The following is a 26,949-nucleotide window of genomic DNA, read 5'->3' on the forward strand; positions in this document are numbered from 1 at the left end:
ATCCCAGGACCCCAGGATCATGACCTGAGCCAGAGGCAGACGCTTAACTGACTGAGCCACCCAGGCGCCCCTAAAAAAAATATCAATTCTTAAAAAAAAAAGACAAGGTCCTTGACCCAGTGGAACTTCTATTCTGTTGGGGAAGACAATAAACCAGTAACCGGATGAGTATTACATGCCCTGAAGACACGAACACAAGACAGAGTGACAGGTGGAGGGAATCCAGTAGGCAACTACTTAGGTCCACCAGGAAGGTCTCTATGAAGAAGAGACATTTCAGCTGAAATCCGGATAAAGAGAAGAGAGCAGCCATGCAGAGCTCGGGAGGAAGAGCAGTTCTAACAGAGGGCAGAGCTCAGCAGTGAGGGGAGCAGAAAGAAGGTCCCTGGGGCTGGACTTGAGTGGCTATGGGGCTCTGGTGAGGTTGGAGGAGGGCAGGGGTCAGAGGCGTGCTGTGGGGCTCTGCGGAGGGAGTGCTGAGCCTGGTTTGGATGAAGTCTGAGGTCCCTCTGCTCCCAATCTTGACTCCCTTGTGGGCCCTCTATGGTGCCACATGCTTCCTGAAGGTGACCCCACTTCCTTCCTCCCAACAGCAGTTACACAATCTGAATTGCATTCCGAGAGCTTCCCCTGTCACTCAAGAGCCCCATTGGTGGTTCACCCCCAGTTGAGTTATCATGAGCAGTCATCCCCACCCTCCCTTCCTACAGGTCCTTGTGGGCCTCAGTCGCTGCATCTGTAAAGTTTCCTGGGGACCCGGAGGGGGGAACCAAAAGATGCAAATGGCATTTCCAGTTCTGTTGCTGTCGCTTTGGATTGTGACTGGAAGAGGATGCAGCCCAAGTGGGATCCAGGGAAGAAGTGAAAGCGAAAGATGGAAACTATTCCTCCAGGCTCCAGAGGTGGGGGTAGGAAGAGCAGGCTGGGAGGGAAGTTTTTAGAAAACTGGGCAGGCAGAGACCCTGTGACCCAGGCTTTCATTTCTCCTAAGCTCCCCAGAGCACCATGTGACGCAGCCCTACCACAGAAAGAGGAAGCGAGGAGAGCCCAGAATTTCTCAAGAAGCAGAAAGCTGGACAGAGGCTGAGCGGGACGGGAGAGCCACGGGGGGCCGGGGAGGAGGGGAGGAGGGGAGGCAGGGGAGGCCGTGGGGGGTGGGCAAGGAGGCGGTGGAGCAGGCAGCCAGGCCGCTGGGGGCAGAGCGGGCCCCGTGGGAGGGCCCCCTCCCCAGAGTGTACGCCAGGTGTCCCGGGTGGGAGGGACGACACTTGAGCAAGCCGGGGCGACCAACCGGGGAGATCAACAGGAAAGGAGGGGGAGGGGCAGAGAAACGGGGCGAAGAAGGGTCGGCAGCGGGGGCAGTGGGGTTGAGAGGAGGGGGAGAAAGAGTGGGGGCCGGCAGCGTCAGGGGTGGATGGAGGAGAGAGGGCAGAGTTGAGGGTTAGGGACGGGGCGGGGGTAGAGACTGGGCAGCCCCTGCGGCCAGGGTGGGGGTGGGGGGGAGAAAGACAGGCAGAGGGGACAGGAAGGCGGGGGAGCCGCAAGGGGTGAGAAAGGAGGGCGCCCCGTTTGAGCGCGCGGGGCCGCAGGGCAGGGCGGCAGGCGGACGATGCCCGCGCCGGGCGCCGCGGAGGAGCGGCGGCCGCTGCTGGGGCGCAGGCCGCGGGCGCCCCGACGGTGGCGGCGGACGGCGGCGGCCGCGGTGCTGCTGGTGGAGACGCTGGAGCGCGCCGCCTTCTTCGGCATCTCGGCCAACCTGGTGCTCTACCTCAACAGCGCCAGCTTCCACTGGGACGGCCAGCAGGCGTCCCGCGCCGCGCTCGTCTTCCTGGGCGCCTCCTACCTGCTGGCGCCCGTGGGCGGCTGGCTGGCCGACGCGTACCTGGGCCGCTACCGCGCCGTCACGCTCAGCCTGCTGCTCTACCTGGTCGCCTCCAGCCTGCTGCCCGCCACCGCCTTCGGGGACGGCCGCCGCTCCTTCTGCGGGGAGGTGCCCGCGTCGCCGCTGGGGCCCGCCTGCCCGTCGCCCGGCTGCACGCGCGTGTCGCCCACCCCGTACTGCGCGCCCACCCTCTACTCCGGGCTGCTCCTGCTCGCCCTGGCCGCCAGCTCCATCAGGAGCAACCTCACCTCCTTCGGGGCGGACCAGGTGAGTGGCGGGCGGGCCGCCCCGCGCCCCGCGCCCCGCGCCCCGCGAGGCCCGGGGAGGCTCGCAGGGCCCGCGAGGCTCGTGGGGGCCGAGGCCGAGAGCCAGGAGCGACCTCAGACAAACCGCTTCCCCTCGCTGCTCCCGGTTTCCTTACTGGAAAGAAGAGGGGGCGCTGACTCAAACAATATCGATGGCCACCATGGTGATAACCGTAGTTGGTTTTCTTGGACTCTGCGCTGCTTTCGAGGTTTTCACTCCTTTCATCCTCTTAACTACCCAGGAGGTAGGTGGTATTATTATGTCCACTTTACAGACGAGGACACTGAGGTTTCAGGATATGAATCAACCTGTCCAAGGTCACAGAGAGAGCAGGTCAAGGAGTAGGAAGGGTAGCTGGACTTCAGGCCCCACCACAAGCCCCAGCTTTACGTGCCCTAGGGATCTGGGGGCTAAGGAAGGAGTAAGCCCCTTCCTAACCAGCAGCGCCAGAGGTGGGGGTCCCGCAGACTTGTTCAGATCCTAGCTCTGCCACTCACTAGCCAGGAGCTCTTGGGCAAATATCTCAACTTCTGAGCCTTTCTCTGTATGCTTTTGGACAGTGGGCGTGGCACACAGGAGAAATTCAGTGAGTGTTTACCGAATGAAAGAGCGAAGGCCTAACGATATGGCTATATTTTGATAGCTTTACTCAGTGGGATATTAGACAATACGTTTAAGTAATATGTAATAGGATTAAAACAACCACATGTGGTGTTAGTGAGCAAAAGCAAGGCAGAACTGAGTACAGAATATGATTACAGCCCTATGAAAGAGTAGGAGTCAGCTAAAAGGAGAAACCGGAAAAGACTGTAATAACAGTGTGATCAGATCACAGGACTTACTGTACTTCTCCCTTTCGCCTCTGTTCTTCAAATGTTCTTTAATTGTATGTATTCACCATCATAAAGGGAACATTTTCAAAGAATCATTGCATCCAGCTGCCACCCACAGTTCAACATCTTACATGTTTTCCAGTGTCCTTACCAAGGACTGACTCATCCAGCCTATTTGGGTTCCTTTGATGATGGGGGACTTGGTGCCCACAGGGAGGCCTGTCCATTCCTCAGCTACTGTTGACCTTCCTTTGGATTAGGAGACCCCCAACATCTGCCAATAGGAATCTCTCTTCTTCCCTTCATTCTACTCTTTCATTGACGTCCACTACACCTACAGGTGCCCTAGGCTGCCCTAGGGGGTCTGAACCTGACCCATAGGACAGGTTGGAAACCCTGAAATGATTTCAGGCAGGGGTGGACATCACTGGATTTGAGTTCTTTAAAAAATGTCTCTGGCTACAGTGGAGAGTGGGTGGGTAACCGGAGCAGGTACACCAAAGCAGTGAGGGGCTGTTGCAGAATTCAGGGGCACAGTCAGATGGAGGGTGTGTGGGTGGGAAGGGTTGGCACCATCTGGCAGACAGCCATACCCAGGAGCCGCGTTTTTAACACACTTGCTGATTTCAAAAAGGGCCATCCATCATTCTTGACAAAGTGCTCATTTTGGGAGAGCTCATTTATATCCTGAATGGGCTGCCTGGTCTTCCCCTTAGAGTTGCGATTGTCATATTCATTTACATCCAATTAATAAATGGAAGTGCCTGCACATAATGGGACTTATTCAATTTTCTGCTCGAAAGTCTACAGCAAACATTTTCATCGTGTGGACATGGTCCTCTCCGGGCAATGCCTAGAGGACCCCTCAGAGTCTCTAAGGGCATGCATCTGTATGGACTATAATTTTACCTTTGGAAAAGGAAAAATAAATACTTATCTTTTCCCCAATGCAATTACAGAACGTAAAGCTTGACAAAAAGGAGAAAAGTGGATTTTGAGATGCGTTGGTTTGTTGAAAGGGTGACGGGTGTAACAGCATACAGAATCACCTTGAAAATTGACCTCTAGTCTTCACTGCTTTTTAGAAATGCAGGCACCTGGGCCCTGCCCCAGACCTGCTGGGTCAGAATCTGGGACCAGGGTCTGTGAGAGGTGGGATCAGCCAGTGCAGCTGCCCCGAGCCAGCAGACCGGAAGGGGGCCTGGGGCCTGACTGTTGCAGATTGATCTAAATCCTGGGTAAAGATTTTCAGTCTTTCTGCCCTTGCTGGGGGGCCTTTTTTTTTTTTTCATCAGGCCAGAACCCGCTCTTGGGGCTGTGTCCGAGATCGCCCCTGCTTTCCCTGATATGCCAACCTTATTTGACTGGGCATATAACAGAGGGAGCAAAAGGAGAGGAAGGGATGGGCCAATGGGCCACAGTAGAAAACTCTGCATCTCCAAGTTGCAGAGGAAATTCTCAATTAAACTTTAAACTGTTCTTTCAGTAATACACATACATCATATTTAGTAATGTGAAACAGACCTGATCTTTACTGGCTTTCTTCTGATTATAAAGGTGATACATACTGTAGGTTGTTCAGTCAAAGACAAAAGAATAAATCAACCAGAAATGAACAAAGTGGCATCAGAGACATCTGTTGTATGCACTCTTGGTGAAAATAAAAAAGCACTGTGTGCCATGGGCATGAAAAAACAGCTCTGCCAAACTGTCCTGATCATTAACAAGTGACTCCCAAGGGAAAGGTTTATTCATTCAATCAACCAATATGTACTGAGTGTCTATTTAGTGACCAGGGGCCAGGAAAGTTCCGACCCAGGAAGTGCCTCTGTGGGAAAAGGGGTGCAGGGACATCGTGGCAGGGTGCCCCTGGACCTCCCTTACTCTCATCCCTGCCCTGCAGGTGATGGATCTTGGCCGCCATGCCAGCCGTCGCTTCTTCAACTGGCTTTATTGGAGTATCAACGTGGGCGCCGTGCTGTCGCTGCTGGTGGTGGCCTTTATCCAACAGAACATCGACTTCCTGCTGGGTTATAGCATCATCGTGGGCTGCCTGGGCCTGGCCTTCTTCATCTTCCTCTTTGCCACCCCCATCTTCATCACCAAGCCCCCCACAGGCAGCCAAGTGTCCTCTATGCTTAAACTCGCTCTCCAAAACTGCTGTCCCCGGCTGTCGCACCGACACTCTGCCAGGTAAGAAAGGGGCTCCCGGGGAAGGGGGCCACGGAGCCTGGAGGCGTGCCATGCTCCTCCCGGGGAGGCACGGTGCAGGTGGAAGAACGTTCTGGGTCAGCTCCCGTGGTGGCCCTTTATGACGACCTGCTGTGCCCGGGCCACAGCGGACCGCTGTGACTGAGGATGGTGACGGAGGTCAAGGTGGTGGTGGCGGCGGTACTGATGGACTAACTGTAGAAAGTGGGAGGCTGTTCGTGGTCTTGACAATGATGGTCGAGGTCGAGGTGGAGGTGTTCGTTAGCAGCTGCAGCGAAGATAAGTCGGTGGTGACCGACAACGGCAGTGGGGATGATGATGGAGGCAATGGTACCAGCCAAGGCCGTTGGGATATAATATAAGTAATCCAATGCCACGCTGGTGTTAAGTATAAAAAGTCTAAGAGGGCGCCTGGGTGGCTCAGTTGGTTAAGCATCTGCCTTCGGCCCAGGTCATGATCTCAGGGTCCTGGGGTCGAGCCCCGAGTGGGGCTTCCTGCTCAGCGGGAAGCCTGCTTCTCCCTCCCCCTCTGCCCCGCCCCCCTGCCTGGGCTCTCTCCCTCTCCCACTCTCTGTCTCGAATAAATAAACAAAATCTTTTAAAAAGAAGAAAAAGAAAGTCTAAGAAATCAGCCAAACTTGCCCCCCCTCCATTAGCCTGCATCCCAGGGCGGAAGGTTCTGAACAGCTTCACACACACATACACACCGGCTTCCTATGGCCCCTGACCTTCCTGAAGTGAATTGACGACTTATGCTAAGCAAACCTGTGTCCGGACCTTGGAGCCGGTTACAGAGCCTGTCAGTAGGCTCTAGATGGAAAAGGGGCAGGACATGTTTGTCCAAGCTGGTGCATTGCTGTGGGGTTTTGTTTTAACGACCCAGTGCAGGCCGACAAACTGTCCTGGAACTCAGTGGCTTAAGCAACCATGTTTTCTTACCTGTCACAATTCTGTGGGTGACTGGGCTCAGCCGGGCAGTTCTTCTCCTTCTTGTGATGTCACTGGGAGGGAGGAGGGGGCTGCAGTCATCTGGGGACCTGAAGGGGTTAGAACATCCAAGATGGCTCACTTATGTGGCTGGCAGTCCACGTCAGGTCCCCCTCCCGTCATGTGGCCTCACGCCTGTGGCTGGAGCTCCTCGCGGCAAGGTGTCTGGGTTGCAAGAGGAGGGAGCTTTCCAAGAGTGAAGGTTCCAAAGGGAAGGAGGCGGAAGCTATCAGTCCTTTACGGGGCTTGAAGTCCCAGAGCCATCACTTCCTCTCATTCTGTGGGTCAGCCACAAGGCCGGCCCAGATTCCAGGGCAGGGGGGCGGATCGCCCATGGGTGGAGGAGTGGCATCCTGGGAGAGGAGAAGCTGATAGCGGCCCATCTTTGGAAAGGACTGCACTGATGTTACCCCTTTCGGCATCTCAAAGGATGAAGCAAGGCTCTAGAGCAAGAAGAGATTAGAAACCGTTCAGGACAAAGGGCAAAGGGGGAAGGTCACAGCAGTGGTTGATCTATCCTGTTTCCTGATCATTTCCCCTGCACCCCTACCTCTCGGCTGCCTCCCTCCTCGTCTGTCAGGTAGGGAGAGGACTATAATGTTGCCCTGTTGAAGAGGGTGGACTTGGAGACAGCAAGTGGGGGAGCTCTGGCGTATATCAGACCCAGGCTGACCTCTCTCTCTGAGTCAGGCTTCGACTGGGACTTCCCTGCTTCCCACAGCATGCGGATGCTGTGAGGCCAAAAATCCCCCAACACTCCACTTGCCACAGGCCCTAGTCTACTTTCCCCCAGACCACTGGGCCTCAGCTCCAGGGTGGGAGGGGTCTTGATCAGCCACCTGTGTGAGAAAGGAGGGGAGAGTGAGGACAGTGACAAGGAGTGTAATGAACAGTCGGCGGGAGGCTGGCTTTGGGGGGCGATCGCCTCACTAACAACAATGATGGCGAGGAGGGTGATGATGATGATGATGATGATGGAGAAGGTGATGCTCATGGTGGAGGGAGGAGATGAGTGATTTCGGAGGTGATGGCTAAAGTCACTGGTGATAGGGGAGCAAGATTAAATTAGGGGATAATGATGGCAGTGGGGCTGCTATTTATCTGCCGTCCCCCCCTTGGCCCCACAGAGACCCTCAAGGCACCCAACCACTGCCTGACCAGAGGTCTCCCCAGCCTGGCCCTTCCCCCCAAGAGGACATGGCCAACTTCCAGGTGCTGGTGAAGATCTTGCCCGTCATGGTGACTCTGGTGCCCTACTGGATGGTATATTTCCAGGTGAGCACCCGGCCCTTTCACTCTGGGGGCACGGGCTCCCCGGTCCCCTGACGGGCCTCAGCTCTCACCATAGAAGCCCAGAGCATGTGGAAAGGGAGGCAGGGGTTCACAGTGTGACTTGGGGCTATGTGGGGCCTGGCACAAAGCCATCCCGATAATGAATAGCATGAGGAACTCTGGAGACGGGTCTGAGGCCCAGTGCCTCGAATGTCACCCCGTCTGTCTGGGCCTCATGTGTCGGGTGGCTTGGAGGCTCTCAGAGCTCTAGAACAGTCAGATTCGTTGGCGTGGCAACTGAGGCCCAGAGTTGCCCAATGCCCCACAGCCAGTTAAGGGTAAGCTCAGAGCGTCCTATACTTCACAGTGGTGATCCCCCACCCGGGCTGTGTTTCAGAACCACCTGCAGAGCCTTTAAAATTGATTCCATGTCCCACCCCAGACTACTGAAAGAATTGCTGGGGAAGTCTCTAGAGTGATAAACTTCTCAGGGGAGACTGGTACTCAGCCAGGTCTGAGACCCGCTGCTTCCCACCACCTCCTGAGGGTGCCTAACCCCAACTTCTAATCCCCAGACGACAAGGTCTTTGCCTTCCATACCCCCTTCCTAGGAAGCTTGTTTTGCGTTTATAGAAGATGGGGGTTATGCAGGGCCAGCCTGCTACTTGGGGGTGACACAGAGGCAAGGGGACAGGGACATGGGTGTGTGTGTGTGTGTGTGTGTGTGTGTGTGTGTCCACGGCCGATTCTCAGAATACTGACATTCTTACACACCAGCTGCTGGTCCATAGCTGCTGTCCTGAGCAACCCGAGTGTCCTCCCCCACCCCAAACCCTCCTGGGGGATTCTCCCGGATCCCCCTGCATTGAGCCTGACCCTTCAGCTCTGCCCAGAGCCATTCTGGTGGGCGGATGCCTATGCAGGGCCTATGCTGTCAGCCCGTGGGACGCAGCTTGGCCTCAGTATCAAATGAGAGCTCTCTGTGGGGACAGCCATGTCATTATCTTCCCCATGTCAACAAACATTTCTCCACGCCTCCTCTGTGCCAGACCCTGGAGACACCAAATGTGAGTCAGACCAGCTGTGCCCAGGCTCTGGGATCAGGTTGCACACAGAGCTCACGGGCCTGGGAGCAGGGCGAAGGAAGCTCCCCGACCGAGCCTGGCTCCTGAGGAGGAAGGAGAGTAGGGGTGTCACGTCCCAGAGAGGACAGCTGCCCAGCTATCCTGTGCTCCTTCCGAAGAATGCCCATCTAGGAGCTGGCGGTCTCCTGGGCTGGAGGTGAGGTGGCCAGCTCTGTTCCAGCCACGGCTCCATCTCTCTTGGCAGATGCAGTCCACATATGTCCTGCAGGGTCTTCATCTCCGCATCCCGAACATTTTCCCAGACCACCCTGCCAACAGCTCCATGGCTCTGAGAGCCCAGCGCAGCAGCTACAAGGTAAGAGACCAGGCGTGTGTTCAGCCCCCACAGCAGGCGGTGCTGGGAGCCTCCTCTGCAAACAGAAGGAAATGAAGTTTCCATGCCCAGGTGCAGGGGTTCCTCAGGGAACATGAAAAGCCCCAGGAAGATGGGTACACTTGGGCCCCAGCCCAAGAATTCAGGCCAGCTTCGCTCCCACCCACTGCTGTTCTGAGGCAGGCCTCAGGGCCTGCAAGGTGCACTCGGGTCCCTCAATTCTACCCTGACTTCCCTCACTCTCTGGGAACCCTGGATGCCCAGATGTCTGTCTTTCACCAGAACTTTCCAAATCAGGTCCTTGGCATTTCCAAGACTCATAACATCAAAGATCCTCAGAGCTGGCAGAGCAATGACCTTTGCCCCTATACCTCCATTCCTTGCCCAGGGCAGACATCACTAATCCATCTTGACACGTTTTCATGCTGAGCCTGAGAATGTTCCAGGCAGCTACCACCCACCGACAGAAGCCAGAGGAACCGATTTGCCATTTCTGATTTAATCCCATCCCCGACTCACCCTGCTGAGGAAGGTGCATTCCAGAGAGGGGAAAGAGCTTACCCTGGGTCACCAGGGACAGTCCGGAGGCCAGCACCCCCAGCTCCCGCCCAGAGCGCCTTCTGCTCTGCTAGCCTGCCTTGCTTGGCCTCCTCTTGCCCAGATCCCAGAAGCCTGGCTCCTCCTGGCCAACGTCGTGGTGGTGCTGATCCTGGTGCCTGTGAAGGACCACTTGCTCGACCCTTTACTGCAGCAGTGCAAGCTGCTTCCCTCGGCCTTGCAGAAGATGGCCCTGGGGATGTTCTTCGGCTTTGCCTCCGTCCTTGTGGCAGGTGTGTGGGCCCGAGTGGAGGGACGCGGGAGGGAGGCCGGCTCCACTTGGAGCTGATGCTGGAACCTTGGCCCCCGCCGCGCACACCCTCCCGCCATGGGCATCCGTCTTGGCTTCCCAGGGACTGTGAGCTGAAGGGGACCCTCCTCCTCTAGTCCCGCCTTCCCTCGTCTTGACAGATGAGGGAACTCAGGCCACGAGAGGGAAAAAGATTTTCTCCTGTGGGATGTAAGCTCCCTGAAGGCAGGTTTTTTTTTTTTTTTTCTTTTTCATTCACTGCTATGAATAATGCACATGGGCACCCAATCAATGTGCTGAAGAATTTTTCAGACACTCAGCCACTTTTTTTTTTAAAGAGTTTATCATTTATTCTCTTCCTTCTTCTAGTTCAAAAGGCTTTGAAGCCCATTTATGACAAAGGGGCTCTGGTAAAGAAGCCTTTCATGCTACTGCACAAACCTCCGTCCCTTACGCTCGGTAACTTAGTGATCCTGAAGTGACTTAGTGTTTTTGAGCCCCGACTCTGCAATGGGGATAGTAATTCGTTCAGCCCCGGTGCAGGACCCGAGTTCTGCCCTCATGGAATGTGGTCTAGCAGGAGCGTTGTGAGGATTAAAAAAGGTGAAGTCTGTGAGACACCCAGCACTGTGTCTGGATCACGAGGAGGACCCAGGGGACTCAAAGCTCAAAAACCAGTATTGTGTTGCAAGGACGAAAACCAAACTAGCCTCTTTTTCAGCTCCACGCTTTAATGCATTTTGTCCTAGTTCATCCCCACAACAATCCGAGGATTTTTATTCCTACTTCTTGCGTAACAGCACTGGGTCTCAGAGAGGTTAAGTGATTTGCTCAAGGTCACACAGCTAACCAGTGCCAGGGCTCAGGATTGGAACCTGCGTCTCCTCCCACCACATCCAGTGTCTTCTAAGCAACGAAGGGGAAGGAGATAAAAGTAAGCTTGAAAGCCAGGTTAGAAACCCTTCTGGATGCTATAGTAGAGAAGTCTCGTGATATTAGGGAAATAGGGTCAGTTGTAAAATCAGACCCCAACTATGCTCATCAACTTGGGTGACCCTGGGTTGGTTGCTTAACCTAAATTTGTCTTTCTTCATTTACAAGAATGCATATTAAATGCCCAGCACATAACAGGCTCTCAATTAATGCAAGCTGGTCCTGTTCATGAGTGAAAACCTCATTCTGAGCTTCCTAGCAGCCAAGGCAAAAGTCAGAGTTGAAACTCGTATCTTGGACCTCCACCGTGCCCCCAGGCCAGTGTCCTTCTCCTTTCCTGCTGCTCTGTCACAGGCTACCTAGGGAATACCTTCCATGTGCCAAGCTCTGCCCTGGGCTAAGCTGCGGATGGTGGGCCTGGCTATTTATAGTCCCCCCCTGTCCCCCACCAGGAGGCCTGGAGATGGAGCGTTTACAGTACATCCATCGCAACCAGACGGTGTCCCAGCAGATCGGGAAGGATGTGTACTACGCAGCTCCACTGTCCATCTGGTGGCAGATCCCTCAGTACCTGCTCATCGGGATCAGTGAGATTTTTGCCAGTATCCCAGGTACCCTGGACCCCTCCCCTGCTCTCGCACCAGTGATGGGCTCTGCCTGGTGCTGCCTCGAAGTCAGAGGTCTCACGGGCACAGCTTCCGGAGTTCGTGGGTGTGGAGGAAGGCCAGGTTTTCTGAGTGGGGCCGCATTCACCCAGTGGAGACTTGTTAGCACCCGCTTTGTGCCAGGCACTGTGATCGGCCCTGGAGATTTGCAGGTGATTAAGGCACTCCCTACCGACTTCCCACATCGTCCCTGGTGCCCTGTCCTTCATCCCCTGTGTCTGCGTGGTTGCAGTTCCCCGTGCCTCAGATTCAAAGTGAACTCCTCTTTCCCCTTCACTGCTGAGCCTGAATGTCAACTCCTCCATAAAGCCCTCTCCGAGGCCCCTGGGCAGAGGGAGTCCTTCTAGCCTCCTTTCGCTCATCTCCATCGCGGCACCCGGGTCGCTGTGCTGTAAGAATGCAGCACGTTTGTGTGCCCCGCTGCCGGGCTGTGAGCCAGAGCTGTGGGGTGGGGGTGGGCTCTTCATTCAGCCAAGCAGCAGCTAGTCAGCCGCAGGCCCGGGGCTAGGTTCTGGTGGGACTCACTCAGAGCTGGGGGGACAGTCACGCAGACAGCAAACCCAGGGGAGGGCTATAGTGGTGGCTCTAGGGTGTAGGGAAAGTCCCTGGGACGAGGTGGGGGAGGGGCAGGTGGGCAGAGAAGGCAGAACTCAGCAGGTAGCAGGATGTCCTAGGTAGGGGGAGCAGCAGACGCGGAGAGCTAAGCCTTGTAGGGAGTGTGCGGAAGGCTGGGGAGGTACGGGGCCAAACCTGGATGGATGTTGAAGTCTCTCCTGAGGGCAACAGGGCCCCCCGCCCCTCACCCCCAACGACCATGGGGATTTTGGCAGGAAAGGATCCCATTAGAGATTTTTTTAGACAGACCCATCTAGCTGTGTGAGGAGGAAGACAGGAAGCAGGGGGGTGATTAAAAGGCATTTGCAGGGGCTGGGCACTAAAAGACCAGGGCCACCCTTTGGCCCAGGGCAGAGGGAACAGGGAGGGCAGACATGATATTTCTGAGGCTAAATCAAAAGGATTTGGTGATGATGTTGAAGGCGGGCAGACAGGGTAGGGGAGAGAGAGGTGCTATCCCTGAAATGGGAGACCCAGGAGGAGGAGGGGAGACAGAGCAATGTGGGGGCATCCAGGTGGAGGTGTTCAACCAGGGGAATAAATGAGCAGGGCAGAGCAAGGGGTCTCGGGGGCACAGGTGTCGTCCTAGCCACGTGGTGGGCAGTCATGCAGGGGAGGCCAGGATGGAGGCTGGGTGGGCCTCATCTCTACTCCTCCACCGTCCGCTTGGCTCTCCCCCCTCCCTCTGCAGGCCTGGAGTTTGCATATTCCGAGGCTCCGCGCTCCATGCAGGGTGCCATCATGGGCATCTTCTTCTGCCTGTCGGGAGTGGGCTCGCTGTTGGGCTCCAGCCTTGTGGCACTGCTGTCCCTGCCCGGGGGCTGGCTCTACTGCCCCGAGGACTTTGGTGAGTGTGGGGCCCTCCCTGGGAGCGGGATGTGGGTGGTGGGAGGCTTGGAAAGGCGGTGGCAACTACTAAGTGCTTTGACCCCAGGCAGAGCGAAGTGGCAGGCTGGACTCAGGAGAACTGGGTTCTAGCCTGAACTTGGCCAGTCGCCCACAACGTGGCCTCCCCGCTTTGGGCCTCAGTTTCCCTAACTGTCAAAAAGGAATCTGTGAACTTGGCAGACCTCCAAGTCTCCTTCCTGCTTCTGGAAGTCTGTCATTCTGGCTGAAGGGTCACCTTTCTCTGGGGTCTTTGTGTTTTAAACCCCTGAAAGAATAGCCCACAGGGACTTGCCGGCAGCACAGGAAACCCTGGCGACCGGCAGGTGTGAGAGGGCTGTCTGCCCACCCACTGCCCACGCTGCCAGTCTCGGGGAAGCCCTGCCCGACCCTCATGCCAACCCCTCCTTTCCCCAGGGAACATCAACAATTGCCGGATGGACCTCTACTTCTTCCTGCTGGCCTGCATTCAGGCCGCCACGGCCCTCCTGTTTATCTGGATCGCTGGCCGCTACAAGAGGGTAGCTCAGGGCCCAACCTCCCAGAGCTGTCCCAGCAGGGATAGGGGCTGAACACCCTCCCCCCACCTGCCTCCTCCCCCCCGCCTTCCCTTCTCTCCCCAGGACACAGACAGCCACAGTCCCAGTGGGGGTTCCTTGAGTTTATTCTGTACCCAACATTAGGATGAAATGGTTCTCATAAATAAGGGGCGTAAGCCCTTCCTCACGAGCATGGTCCATGACGGGGGCGGGCAGGGCAGAGGGGGCCTGGGTGGGCATCCTTTTGAGAGGCCAGGCAGGGGACTTGGATCCGCAAGCACCAGAGGGTGAGCAGGAAGCTGCCCGGGCTGGCGGCCGACAGTGCCGGGCCAGGCGGGCTGGGGAGGGTCAGGAGCTGCCCCGGATCCTCTCCATGTAACTGCGTAGCTCCTCGGGGTCCTTCAGTCCCATGTCCTCACATACCCAGCGGATGTCCTCCTCACCCGCCACCAGGATGGACTGCACGGCAGGGGCCCCTACGGGCTCCTCAGACAGCTGGGCTGGGGGGGCTGGCGCAAACGTCACAAACTCTACCCGCTTCCGCCGCCCCCCGGCTTCCTTCCGGGCCAGGGTGCTCGAGGAGCTGGTGGTGCCCCCAGCAGGTGCCTGGGCCACGGGCAAGGCCTCCCCTCCGCCCCCAGTCTCGCAGGGGCAGCCCCCCTCCCCCTTGGGCAGGCCGGGGGACTGCCGGTCCAGCTGGCGGCTCAGTTCCTCCTGGTCAGTGCCCAGCCAGACCCAGTTGTGGGGCTGGGGGGAGGCAGGGTTGGTGGCACTGTCGGGAGGCTCCTTGCGCTGGTAGCGCAGCACGAAGACCACACCATTGACCAGGAAGATGAGGATGGCCAGACAGAAGATGCCCAGCAGAGCATACATGCCCAGCTCTAGGTCGGTGACCCGCTGTGGGGCGGGGACCATCTCCTCCTCTTCTTCCTCCTCCTCCTCCTCTCCAGCCTCTGCCCCCTTCCCAGCCTCCTCCTCTGCCCGCTCAAACTTGCCTCTCACACCCCCGCTGCCCCCAACACCACCTGCCTCCCATCGTTTACCACCCATGCTGGCCTCGGTGGCCAGTGAGCTCCGGGCAGGGCTGGATGGGAGGGCAGGGGCTGGGGTGGGAGCAGGGGGCAGCCCTAGCCAGGCGGTGCCAGAGGCCAGGGGCACACGGTGGCGGCCCCGGCGGCAGGGCTCAGGCGGGTGCAGAGCCACATGCAGGGGCAGCCCCTCGGCACCTGCCCCACTCACCACCACCCCGAGCTGGGCACCCCGCTCCTCGGCTGGCAGGACGGCACCGGGCTCCTCGGCTGAGACAGATAGTCCCAGGTCATGGTGGTCGTAGAGCTCAGCGGGGGCCAGGGTGTGGTCAGAGAAGGACAGCCAGAGGGAGAGGGCCACCTCCTGTGGGGCACACGGACACAGGCAGAGACATGCGAGGGCACGCACGCATGCACACAGAGACCACTCCCACAGAGACAGGCCACATGGAACGAAGGAGGAGAGATCAGAGAGAAAACAGACATGGGCAGATGGACAAAACACAGGGAGAGAGGGGACATGCGTCAATCACCTGTCTGCCACTCAGCCCTGGGGTCTGAGTCATCGGGAGGGTCCTCAGAGCCATCTAACCAACCTCCCACTGCCACACTCCAGCCAGCCACTGCTTGATCACCTCCAGCCGCAGAGAGCTCACTACCTCACAGGGCAGTCAGTCCTCATTCTGAAAACCCTAAGGTGAGGGGTCCAGGTGCCTCCCATCCCCCTGTCATTAGCCCCCACCTGGCGATGTTGAGCTCATCCCCCTGAACCCCTGGCTGTCACCTGCTTTGGGGCGGGAAAGGCTGACTGTGCCCAGCATGTGGCTGTGACCTCCCCGGGGTGAGCAGTGCCCCGGCTCAGGGCCAGTGAGATGCCCATCACCGGCTGCACCCGCAGCTCCAGCACCGAGACCTTGTCATCCGTCACAGCCAATGCCTGCTCCCCGAGAATGGAGTCAGACAGTGGGGAACGCACCTGAGGGTGAGAGGGAGCTGCAAGTTGTGGGGGGGCAAGTACACAGAGAGCCTCTCCGGTCTGAGCCTCATCATCTGCACATGCTGCTTTTCCCCACCCTTTGCACTCCATACGACCTATACATACTGGGACCCCCATGCCTAGGGAACAGTTCCCTCCTCTCTCAAGGCCTGGTCCCTCCATACCCAACCCCAGCCCTTCATGCTTTGAGGGTGTCCCCCATCCTATTCTCACCCAATCTCCAATCCCGCTGGGCTCATACCTGCCCAGGTACACCCTGGGCCTGTTCTGACACTCTTCATACCTGCCCATGAACATTCTGGGGGCCATCTATGCCCTTCTCATGAGGGTCTGCTCACCTCAATGGAGGTGACACCGGGCTCCCGGCCCACCAGGATGCGGCCGCCCTCCAGCGAGGCTACGCGCGGGTCCTGCACGCGTGCGTGCGGCGCCACAAGGTGGGACACGTCCAGCAGCCAGTCGGGGCCGAGCAGGTGGGTGAGGCGGCGGCCACCGTCCAGTGGGTGGGCCGCGAAGGGGACAAGGAAGCGCACGCCGGCCCGCTGGTACTGCAGGCGGCAGCCCCGGGCGCGCCGTTCGGCCTCCTCCGCCACCGCAGCAGCCTCGGGTTCCAGCACTCTGGGGAGGTGGGGGTGGGGCAGGACGGACAGGCCCGGGGGCGGGGCGTCAGCTCGGGCTCCGCCCCCAGCCGTTGAGGGCCCCGCCCTCTGGAGACCCCCCCCCCCCCCGCCCCAGCTCCTAAGGGACGCGCATTCTTCAAATTGGCATAGCTGCCCCTCTGCGTGTCCGCGCGGCGCCGCCGTTCCTAATTGGTGCCTATGCCTGTCCATCAAGCCGCTCTCGCCCTCCTCTTGCTCTTAATCTGAATTCTTGGCTCTTGGGGAGGCGGGGAGACCCTCTCCGAGGGGGAGACCTTGCAGTGCTCAGTGTCTGGGGGGCCTGGCTCAGATTCCTGAGGCCACCTCGCCCTTGGGCTCCGGTGGGACCCTCTCGATATTTATTGAGCTAGGTGCCATCTTAGGCTTTGAGGACGCAGCAGTGAACAGAATAGACAAAACCCCTCGCCTTCCAGGTCTTAAAGTCTCAGGGAGGAGAGTGAAGGCGGTGGGCAGACCACAAACAAGATGAATCAGGCGGTCCAGTAATTAGGAAGTGATCTGTACTTCGGAGAAGTGTGGCATGGGAGGGGGAGAGTGTGGAGGTTGGCGATCACAAAATGGCCAGAGGCTGGGTGGGGACAGGCAGGTGGGCAGGAGGGACGGAAGCAACAGGGCAGTTTTTAGATCCCAGCTTGAGCCCATGGCTGTGTTCCCTGCACCATCTCTCGGGTCCCAGAGCGACTTCGCCAAGGCCCCCACTCACCCTTCAGCTGGGCCGGGCACCCTCCAGCCTCGGACCTGCTCCAGGGTGGTGTCGGTCAGCTCAATGCGCAGGGGCAGCAGCGGGGCCCACACTGTCAGTCGCAGCGAGGTCCTCAGCCGGCGCCACCAGAAGTCCACCCGCACCCCGCGGGCGCCCTGGCTCTCCTTGCCAGACACAAACACAGCATCACAGGTCTCCGACACCTATGGGAGGTAGGAGCTGGGCTAAGCTTCGGAAGACAGGTGTGGAGCTCAGGGCAGAGAGGGCTGCCCTGAGCCCCTGCCATATGGGGCAGGGCTGAAATTCATTCTGCATTTTACTGGCATGTCTTAAGAGTATGAAGATTTCACCAAGGGGCGCCTGGGTGGCTCAGTTGGTTAAGCGTCTGCCTTTGGCTCAGGTCATGGTTTCAGGGTCCTGGGATTGAGCCCCGCATGGCTCCCTGCTCAGTGGGGAGCCTGCTTCTCCCTCTCCCTTTGCCCCTCTCCCCTGCTCCTGCTCTCTCTCAAATAAATAAAATCTTAAAAAAAAAAAAAAAAAAAAAAAGGGCTTCACTATGCATTTGAGATCCATTCTAGAGGAACCAGCCATTCCCCAAGTTCACCTGGGGCTCAGCTGGGGAAACTATTTGCGTAAAAACAAAATCTTTCTCCTGGTAGTGGAGAGTTCGAACCCACACATTTGGCTCATTAGTGCTGGCCTCCGACTTTTGTGCTGGAGCCACCTGGCAACCAACTACAGGAAGGTGGGCAGAGGCAAGACAGACCTACCCATCCGAGAGCCCTCAGGAGGGAACCACTCACACAGGGGCAAAGTGCCATCGTAAGTGAAAAGACACCTCTTCTGGTCAGGCAGCCAGGATTTAGGAAATGCAAGCTCTGGGCTTCCCCTCTTAGAACTTCAAAATGGAGAAAGTTACCCTGCCCCCCTTTTTTTCCCTAATCTCGTGGATCATTACAAGGCTCTAATAATTATCATTTTTAACATCCTATAAGTATTACATTGTATTAAAAGCTGCCATTGCTTCAGCTCCTGCTCTCTGCTGGTATAGTGTCGTAGGTGCTTTTAATTTTTTTTTTTTTAAGAGAGGGAGGAAGTGGGGGAGGGGCAGACGGAGAGTGAGAATCTTAAGAAGGCTCCATGTCTAGCGACGAGCTGGACGTGGGGCTCAGTCTTGTGACCCTGAGATCATGACATGAGCCGAAATCAAGAGGCAGATGCTTAACCGACTGAGCCACCCAGGCGCCCCTGGATGCTTTAAATTCTTACAATATATTCCCATTTTATATTTTCCCATTTTAAAGTTTAGAAAACCAAGGCTCCAAGAGGTGAAGAGACTAGTCCATGATCACACAGCTAATTGATAAAAAAGATTATTTTTTTTAAGATTTATTTATTTGACAGAGAGAGAGAGTGCATAAGCACAGGGGGAACAGCAGAGGGAGAGGGAGAAGCAGGCTCCCCGCTGAGCAGGGACCCCCCCCCCTCCCTGAGGCGGGGCTCCATCCCAGGATCCTGGGATCATGACCTGAGCTGAAGGCAGACAGTTAACCAACTGAGCCACTCAGGTGCCTCCAAAGATGGGTTTCAAACCAAAATTTGTGGGTCCCAACATAACATACTCTTTTTTTTTTTTTTTTTTTTAAATAAGCTCTAGCTCGGGTCCTGGGTGGCTCAGTTGGTTAAGCGACTGCCTTCGGCTCAGGTCATGATCCTGGAGTCCAGCGATCGAGTCCCGCATCGGGCTCCCTGCTCGGCAGGGAGTCTGCTTCTCCCTCTGACCCTCCCCCCCCATGTACTCTCTCTCAAATAAATAAATAAAATCTTTTAAAAAAAAAAAAAGGCTCTAGCTCTATGTCCAATGCGCGGCTTGAACTCAGGACCCTGAGATCAAGAGTCACATGCCCTACTGACTGAGCCAGTCACGTGCCCCCAAAGTATGTGCCGTTAACTCTCCCACATCAGTTCATTTGTCAATACAGTAATGAACATGGAAATGCCTAAGCTGTGGCTGCTGGGGTGACACAGCTCCCACGTGACTGTGGAGAGGGGTGGTGGAAACAAAGTTGAATCTGTGGTGCCCCCCACGAGGTTTCTGGTGTGAAGAAGAAGCTGTTCTCTTGGGGACCCGAGTGGGGAGGGCGTCTGTGCATCACTGTGCACACGAGCGCATACTCACACGGGGTTGGCACATGCCACTCACCTGCAGGACCTGTGTGTTGGCCGACTCACAGCCGATCTGCTCTGTCACCTCCACCAGAGCCCCGCCGCTGTCCACAGTGACCAGGCGCACGGGCACACGCCGTGCCTCTCCAGTCAACGGAGCCGTGTTCACCAGCTCCTCGGCCTGGGGGGGTTGTTCAGGAGGGGCTCAGCCCCCAGCTCTTTGCCTCCCTTGGCCCTGGGCCTGGCCAGGCACAGGTGGGGACTCCTTACCTTGGCCAGTGGGACAAGGGCTCTTACGTCCCTCTCCGACACCAGGATCTCCCACACCATTTTGTCCTTCTCTGCTTCGGGGGCCTGGCCTGCGTACTCCAGCTGCCATGTGACAGGGCGAGTGACTGCCACGCCCCCACTTGTGCCATTCTCCGCCAAAAAGTCCACCCACAGGAACTCGGATTGTTCGAGGGGGCTGCTGGCCAGAAGAGAGAGAGAGACTGAGTGCTTGCTAGTGGCCAGGCGCTGTTGTCAGCACTTCCTAGATTCGTGAGCTGGGTCCTATGATAACCCTCAATTTGCAGGGGAAAAAACAGAGGGACAGAAGTCATATAACCGGCCCAGGGGCGCCTGGGTGGCTCAGTCATTAAGCGTCTGCTTTTGGCTCAGGTCATGATCCCCAGGTCCTGGGATCGAGCCCCGCATTGGGCTCCCTGCTCCGCGGGAGGCCTGCTTCTCCCTCTCCCACTCCCACTGCTTGTGTTCCCTCTCGCTGTCTCTCTCTCTCTGTCAAAATAAATAAATAAAATCTTCAAAAACAAAACAAAACAAAACAAAAGAAGTCATATAACCGGCCCAAAGTCAGAGTGAAAAGTGGCAGGGCTGGGATTAAACTCAAGCATCCCGGCTCAGAGCCCCAGCTCTTATACGCCCTTGGCCTCTAGAAGATCCATGTAGCCACTTCGCCACCCCCCTTGGAAAGCCTGCTTGCCCTCCTGCCTCCCTAGTCCCCCTCCACTTGCCCTCCCACCAGACAGACTTCTGTCTTCCATAGCCATGGGGGGAGGGGAGGGCATAAAGCAGCTGGGGTCAATTTCTCCCTGGGAGGAAGAGTCACTTCAAAGCCCCAGGACTGGCACTTGACCCCCTGAATCATAACTCTCGCGGGTTCCTCTGATCAAGCACTGGCTGGCTGCTTGCTCTACAGTATTTTATTTTCATGGACCCTAAGGGGTGTATTATTATCCCCACTTTACAGGTAAGGAAACTGAGGCTCTGGTCGGGGGCAGGGGGTATCGCGGGAGGTTAACCGGCTTGCCCATGGTTATCCAAAAGTGTCAGAACCAGGATTCAAACTGGAGCTACCACGCTCCTGACCTTGGCCCAGGTTCAGAACATGAATGAGAGTTCATAAAGGTTAACCACAGCTGAGCTGTTCCTGAAATATTAACGGTCCAGAAAAAGGGACCCATTTGGTGGTTGAGGGAGGCAGGGTGGTGGCTGTGAGGGCTGTCACTGAGTAGCCAGGATAGGTTGGTATCACCTGGAATGAGATCACAGACACTCGCTGTACCTGGGGATGGATAAATAGTAGCTGAATGAATCACTATCTGCTTTGTGCAGCTTCCTTGAAGGAGTGTTCTGTGCCTGCTCACGTGGGAATAGGGAAGCAGCCTGGCAGCCCCCTTCCCTCAGGCCGCAGAAATAATCTGCTCACGCCTTCCTCCGCCCCCTGGGGAGGGAGTTGCCCACCTGGAGTCTGGCCCTGAGGACCCGGCACGGTGACAGGTGATGAGGGTTGTGTGGTGCTTGGAGCCCTTGAAGCGGTCCAGCTTGGCAGTCCAGAGGCTGGGCTGGGCTGGGCGGGCAGCCGTCACGTGCAGCCCCTTCTTCACCTTGATCCTGGGGAGAGGACATAGGCCCAGTGTGTCAAGGTGGGCGCTGAACTAGAATGAGGAGAGACACAAGGGGCGAAAGGCAATCAGCCTCCTGTCTGGCCTCCCCAGCTCTGGTCTGAATCTTCTGCTCACCATCCTCTGGTCCAGAAGGACCCCATCTCAGCGCAGGTCAGGTCACACAGCTCTCCCCGACTCAAAGACCCACTGCCCACAGGGTCAAGTCTAATACCGGCATCAAAGCCCTCCAGGATCTGGTCTAGTTTCATCTTTGGCTGTGACATCCCTCTGTCATTCTGCTTCAGTTACACCGAAAGTTCCTCCCCCCCAACCCCAGCTCATTTTTATGCCTCTGAGTCTGCTCAGCCTGTGCCTTCAGCCCGGCCTGCCCCTCTTTTTTTTGTTTGCTTGTTCTTCAAGCTTCCAGCAACTCAAATTACTGTTTCCTTTAGAAAGCTTTTCCTGTGGCAGGATGAATTTTCTCCTTCCTCCAGCCCTCACCCAGGCCCCCATCACACCTCATACCTCCCAGAGCACATAATCCAGTGCAGGCCACACAGCTCCTTTCCCTACCGCCGGGGCCCCTTAACACCAGGTGGGGACCTGGCCTTGCTCCTCTGTAGCTCCAGAGTGGAGACACAGGCCTGGACATGTTTTAAGTGTCTGCGAAAGATCTAATGAGTGTGCGAGTGGGCATAGGAGGGTGTGAGAGACAGGGGGACGCGACAGGCACCTGAGAAACACATAGGGACAGGACACACACAAACCCAAACATGGGAGAGGGGAGTCATACTCCGCAAATCCTTGTCAGTGGAATTGGGATGGGAGGCTACTTTGGGAGAACTTCCTGCAGAGAGAGACACAAAAGGAGGGCCTTCCTGTCCAAAGGTGAGGGACATGCAGCAAGGAGGCAGGCAGGAGAACATGCAGATAACACGACTGGAGCGAACACCTGTCCTGGGGTATTAGAGCATTAACGATCCCCCAGGCACTGCACTCTCCAGTTTCCAAGTCCTCTCCTATTTTCCCTCCCTGGAGCCTCACAGCTGCCCTGAGAAGCAGGCAACCTGTCCTCCCACTGGACAAGGAGTCTCAGGGAGGTGCCAGGGGAAGGAGAGCTTCCTGCTTCCGACTCCAAGTTCAGGACTGTGCCCATGGCCGGGTCTTGCCTGGCCTGGAGGGAGTGTGGTGGGCCCGTGTTTGCAGCAATCAAGGATACCAGTAAGGACCCCAAAAGGAGAAGGCACCTGCCCAGTCTTCCTGCAGAGGTTCCTGCCTCCAACCCGTCCCTTCCACCTCCCCAGGAGCCCAGCACTCACCGCAGGGTCAGGACACTGGCTGTGAAGTTGTGCCGAAGCAGGAGGGTGGCACTGAAGAGCTGGCCAGGCCTCACGGGCACATCAGGCACCCGCAGGGTCACAGCCTCGTCCAGGGGCACCTCCTGGTACTGTGGGGGGTCCGCTGGGCGCAGCTCCACACCACCCACCGGAAGGGCCTGTTCCCTGGGGTCCTCCTCCCTGCCAGGGCCGCAGCCCCCAGGGCCCTCAGCTGCGGGCTCCAGCGTGTAGGCCAGCTCGGCCCGCGTGGTGGAGCCCTGGGAGAACCAGTGGGAGGGAAACTCCAGCTCCACCACACAGGCACCTAGGGAGGGCTGCAAACACACAATGGCCACGGTTGGCCCGGCAGGGGAGGGGGTTCCAGCACCCACGGCAGGAAACGCAGAGCTGGAGGGGTCCATGAAAGGCAGGACCAGCCCGGGCCAGAGACACGTTCCAGGTGACACAGTCAATGAGTGACGTGACTGGGGCTGGGTCTCTGGACACGTCCAAAAGCCACACTTCGACTTTGGGGAACAGTCTCATTCCAAAGTGAGCCAATGCCAATGCCTCCCCCTAATGATGCCCCAGGACCACCCTGACTATACCTCAGGCTTCGAAGAATCCCAAAGCAAGCAAAATACCTCTCCCTGGTGGATTCCCGTGCTCGACTCCAAAACAGTGTAAGTTGCAATTATAAAAGTAATACTAACAATAATGCAAATACTTGCTGAGTGATTACTCTGGGCCAGGCATTGGCATCGTGCTAAAAGCTATTGCATTCATTTCATTTGTTCTTTATCCCAGCTCCATATGTGGTAGGAATTATTACTACTCCATTTCATAGATGGGGAAGCTGAGTCCCACAAAAATTAAGTTACTTGCCCAAAGTCATATACAATGGACTGACTTCCTTAAGGCGCCCTAAATAACCCTTTCAAAGGGTCCCCATGAAAGCTAGCAGAACAGGAATGGAGTCAGCTTGTCTGGGACTCCCAAACCACCCAGAAGTGGTAAGCCCTTTCTTCCCTACCCAGGACTACCCTCTGGCTGGCACAGCAGGTAGGGCCGGCCTAGGTAGGGCCCGCCCACTCACCTGGAAGTGGCAGGCTCGGTGAGCAGTGCCTGCAGGGTGTGTGGCATGGAGCCGGGCGCAGGGCAGGCTGCCAGGCCCTGGAGGCCAATCCTGCCCTTTGAGGTGGAAGAGGACTCGGGCATGGGGCTCCGCCGGAGTTACGGCCCCTTCCACTGACACAGCCCGCACATCCCAGGGCACTGGCCGCTGGTGGGGTTCAGTGACCCGTGGCGGGACCACCTGGAGGGAGAATGGGGGTGCTCAACAAAGCAGGGGGTGCAGGGAAGCAAGATCCGGAAAGATGGGACACCAGGCTTCCAGACCTGGTGTAGCAGGACAGAGCATTTACAGACTGCAATTTCCCCCTCTGGAAAATGTGGAGCACAGCTGGGGCTGGGGAGGACCCTTGAGCTACGCACAAGCAGACCTCAGCTCTGCATCCTGTGAGCCTAGGAGTCAGTCCCTGGTGCCCTCTCCTTACCTGCTGAGTGGCAAAGGGTGGGTAGGAGGCCCGGAGAAGTGGCTGGGCCCTGGGCCACGGCTGCAGGAGCAGAAAGGTCTCAGATCGGGAGCCCAGAGAGGAGTTGGCCGGGGGATAACGGCCCACTTGCTGCACGCGGAAGTGCTCAGGGGCGTCAAGGAGCTCCAGGGCTGCGGGCAGGTAGACGGGGTCCAGGGGGTCCTGGTCACAGCCCACTGAAGAAGGAGAAGGGGTAGAGATGAGGACAGCTCCAGAGCTGGCTGGGGCTGAACTGAGCTCCAGCCTGGGGCACAGTGGTGGTGGGCAGCGGAGGAAGAAAAGGTTAGAAATGTCCCATCCCCCCAGGATATAGGGGAAGTTGTCCCATTTCACAGATGGGGAAACAGGAGGTAGCATGTGGCGGGACCAGGATTTGAACGTACATCTCGGACTGGATGCCAGCTTCCAAACCTTTCCTTCTCCTGCCTACCATAGACTCAGGCCTTCCTCCCTTGAGGAGAACCTTCTCAACATCTCCTCCCCATTCCTGCCCTCTACCTACTCGCCTCTGGTGTCAAGGCATCTGTGGGGCACAGTTCTCCCCAGACAGGGTCTGTGCAGTAAGATGGCAATGAGGTGAGCTTTGTAGAAGAGAGACCCTTTCTCTGTCCCCGGGTCCTTGGCCAGACTTGCTGGGGCACCCACCTCCCTCCCCTTCCATCATCACCATGGCAACCCTGCACTGGTTTCCTAAGCTTGCTCCCTTCTTCCCTGTCCCAACTGGGTACCGGAGTGCAAAAGTGGGATTGGCATTGGTGTTGGGGGGGGGACTATGAGCCTGGGGAGAGAGCCAAAATATTCAATGAGTAGAAGGGCAAAGGACCCCTAAGACCATACTTGGTTTGTACCAACTATTAGTTAGACCTAGTAATAATAAACACTTTCGAACACTATACACAGACGACTATTTGAGATTAATTCTTCAATTTGTATAACTCTGAGAACTAGGTTCTATTGCTATTAATTCCATTTTATGGATGTGAAAGATGAGGCTGAGGTTAAGGGACTTGCCTGGGATCCCACAGCTGGAGAGCGGTGAAGCTGGGAGTCAGAGCTCAGGCATCACACCCAGAGGGATACCCTCCCTCTCTCCCTGCGCTGTTTGCAAGGGTGAGCACTTCCAGCCTCACTCCCTAGACTGTGGGTCCCTCCCCCGGCCCTTAAAGTCCTTAAGGGACTTTCCTTAAGGAAGCCCTTCTTGATTGCTTGCCCTCCCACCAGCCCCCTAGTTGCCTCATCTGAATTGGTTGTCTTCCTGTCTATCGACAGGGGGACTTGTTCTACTCATTCCTGAATCCCCCAAGCTGGGCAGCTCTCCCTGGAGAGGATGTTCTGGGAGCCTGGAAGACTGCGTTTACGTCTTAATTCTGCCTCAATAAAGCTTGGGTCAGTCATTTAACATCTCGGAGCCTGAGTCCTCACCTGTAGAATGAGCATTTAGTAACAACTGTGAATAGGGGAGGGCTTTGTAAAGTGCGGTGAGCTGTCTGGAGGAGGGGTTATTGCTGTTGAATAATGGATGTGACAAGGCTTCCTTCATCTCTCTGTATAAGAGGTTATTAGGGCTCCTGCTGGTCCCCTGGGGAGGGGAGCAGGTGGCTGAAAGCAGCCCTAGAACCAGGTCCCTCTCTGCCCCATCCTGGGCTGGGGGACTTGATGGTTTCTCAACCTCCTTCAAGACTCTCCCACCAAGGAACTTGTGTCTGAGACGCTCCACACATCCTGCCCCCAAGTGTAACAGGTGAGTGACTATGGCTTCCTGGGGGCAGTCCCTGACCTCCAGCCCTCCTCCTGTTCTACTGCCTGGATATTACAAGATGCTCTGTGGCCTGACTCCCACGGGCTCCCAGCACCCAGAGCTCAGCTCTCACGGTGAGGGTGAGGGGGCTAGAGAATGCCTCACTATCCGCCACCCCCCCTACCGCATCCCCTCTCCCCGCCCCGTACTGTGGTGTCATCCACCTAGCAGCCAAGCCCTGCCAAGTCTGACCCCCACCCTGGGCACAGAGGAATCGCTCCCCCTTCCTCCAGTGATGGGGATCCCCATAGAATTCAGGAAGGCACGGATGGGGCAATCCCCGCAGACTCCAAGGTCAGAATGCTCCTTGGGGCCGGGGGGGGGGGGGTGGGGGGGGCGGCGGCTGCACACCTCGCAGGTCCCAGGCAAAGGGGCTGCTTCCCATGCCCGTGGGGGCTGGGTCGACGGTGGGTGAGTCGTTGGTGCGGAGGGGGGAGACTAGGAGCCACTTGGGTGCAGCTCTGTGGACCGCAGATTAGGGAGCTGGTGCGCCTGGGCCAGGGGCAGCCGGGTTAAATGCCCGGGCGGGAGGGGGAGCTCTCGGAAGGTGCGGGGGCTGGCGGGGAGAGCCCGGGACCCGGCTGGTCCTGGATCAGAAGAGTTGCCGGGTTCTGGAAGTGAGGGAAGCAACAGAGGAGCGCGGCTGGAGGGAAGATCCGAGGGGTGAGACCTCCAGCCCTCAGGGCGCGCTGCGGGGCGACCCCGCTCCGGGCTCAGTCCGGGAACCCGCAGCTCCCGGCTCGCCGCATCCCTCCAGCCCGGCCGGGCCCCAGCCGCCCCTCGCCCCGCCCATCCCCTCCCCTCCCGCTGACCTCTCACGACGTCCAGGGCCAGGGCCACCAGGAGGCAGAGCCAGGGGCCGCAGGGCCCCCGGGGAACCGCTGCTGCGCGCCCCGCCATACCGCCGCACATCCTTTCCGCGGAGGGCGGGGACTAGGCGGGCGGCTCAGGTGGCCCCCGCCCGCCCGGCATCTCCCGCGCCCGCTCCGCGCCGCTCCGACCCCGCCGGCTGGGTCCCCGCCGCCGCCGCCCGCCCGGCCGCTTGTGCGCGGCCGCAGCTCCCAGACAATGGAGCGGGAGCCGGAGCAGGAGGGTGGGAGGGAGCGAGCGCGGCACACGGGCTGCCCCTCCGCCCCGCCGGGTCCTAGTGCCCTACGGATCCCCAAGCCCCGAGCGCCCCGTGCTTGAGGTCGGGGAGAAGGCCGCTTCCCTGGGGACTGATCTGCCTTACTAAGAGGGCCTCGAGGCGTTCTGCTGGCTCCCTCTCGGAAGCTCCTGCCCCTGGAGCAAACAGCCACTTCCTCTGCCTCATGCCCGCCCACAAGCAACTCACCTGTGAAGGTATCTGACACCTGAATCAGAACTGGG

General features: G+C 57.6%; 2 protein-coding genes across 5 annotated transcripts; one reads left to right on the plus strand and one right to left on the minus strand.

The window, feature by feature from the left end:
• The first annotated feature begins 1,514 nt into the window (after nt 1-1,514).
• On the plus strand, nt 1,515-13,623 carry SLC15A3 (solute carrier family 15 member 3). 2 transcript variants are annotated; one of them, XM_045895234.3, is made up of 8 exons: nt 1,516-2,149; nt 4,925-5,214; nt 7,347-7,494; nt 8,821-8,931; nt 9,611-9,779; nt 11,182-11,340; nt 12,701-12,856; nt 13,312-13,623. In XM_045895234.3, the coding sequence occupies exons 1-8, from the start codon at nt 1,610-1,612 to the stop codon at nt 13,464-13,466; spliced, it is 1,728 nt and encodes a 575-aa protein (XP_045751190.1). In that variant the 5' UTR covers nt 1,516-1,609; the 3' UTR covers nt 13,467-13,623. The 2 variants fall into 2 exon arrangements, with proteins under 2 accessions (XP_054367866.1, XP_045751190.1); XM_054511891.2 differs by lacking the exon at nt 9,611-9,779 and having other exon boundaries at nt 1,515-2,149.
• TMEM132A (transmembrane protein 132A) lies at nt 13,543-26,657 on the minus strand. Of its 3 annotated transcripts, none has more exons than XM_045893578.3 (11): nt 26,394-26,657; nt 23,745-23,959; nt 23,285-23,503; nt 22,192-22,523; nt 20,730-20,879; nt 19,257-19,452; nt 19,024-19,167; nt 16,821-17,023; nt 15,797-16,076; nt 15,246-15,437; nt 13,543-14,825 (listed from the first exon to the last, which is right to left on the minus strand). In XM_045893578.3, exons 1-11 carry the CDS (start codon nt 26,491-26,493, stop codon nt 13,782-13,784), a joined length of 3,075 nt encoding a protein of 1,024 aa, XP_045749534.1. In that variant the 5' UTR covers nt 26,494-26,657; the 3' UTR covers nt 13,543-13,781. The 3 variants fall into 3 exon arrangements, with proteins under 3 accessions (XP_045749534.1, XP_045749533.1, XP_045749535.1); XM_045893577.3 differs by having other exon boundaries at nt 19,257-19,455; XM_045893579.3 differs by lacking the exon at nt 15,246-15,437 and having other exon boundaries at nt 19,257-19,455.
• Between the last annotated feature and the right edge of the window lie 292 nt (nt 26,658-26,949).

The sequence above is a fragment of the Mirounga angustirostris genome, unplaced genomic scaffold, assembly GCF_029215605.1.
Source record: "Mirounga angustirostris isolate CCGP_5_RB_7025 unplaced genomic scaffold, mMirAng1.0.hap1 SCAF_13, whole genome shotgun sequence".
In the NCBI taxonomy this organism is placed as follows: Eukaryota; Metazoa; Chordata; class Mammalia; order Carnivora; family Phocidae; genus Mirounga; species Mirounga angustirostris.

Coding starts and splice junctions, on each gene's coding strand:
- SLC15A3 (XM_045895234.3), top strand. CDS start 1,610: ATGCCCGCGCCGGGCGCCGCGGAGGAGCGGCGGCCGCTGCTGGGGCGC. Junction 7,495..8,820: donor ACTGGATGGTATATTTCCAG/GTGAGCACCCGG, acceptor CTCTCTTGGCAG/ATGCAGTCCACATATGTCCT. Junction 12,857..13,311: donor CTACTGCCCCGAGGACTTTG/GTGAGTGTGGGG, acceptor TCCTTTCCCCAG/GGAACATCAACAATTGCCGG.
- TMEM132A (XM_045893577.3), bottom strand. CDS start 26,493: ATGTGCGGCGGTATGGCGGGGCGCGCAGCAGCGGTTCCCCGGGGGCCC. Junction 17,024..19,023: donor CCAACACACAGGTCCTGCAG/GTGAGTGGCATG, acceptor TACCTCCCATAG/GTGTCGGAGACCTGTGATGC. Junction 14,826..15,245: donor CCTTTCCCGCCCCAAAGCAG/GTGACAGCCAGG, acceptor TGTGCCCCACAG/GAGGTGGCCCTCTCCCTCTG.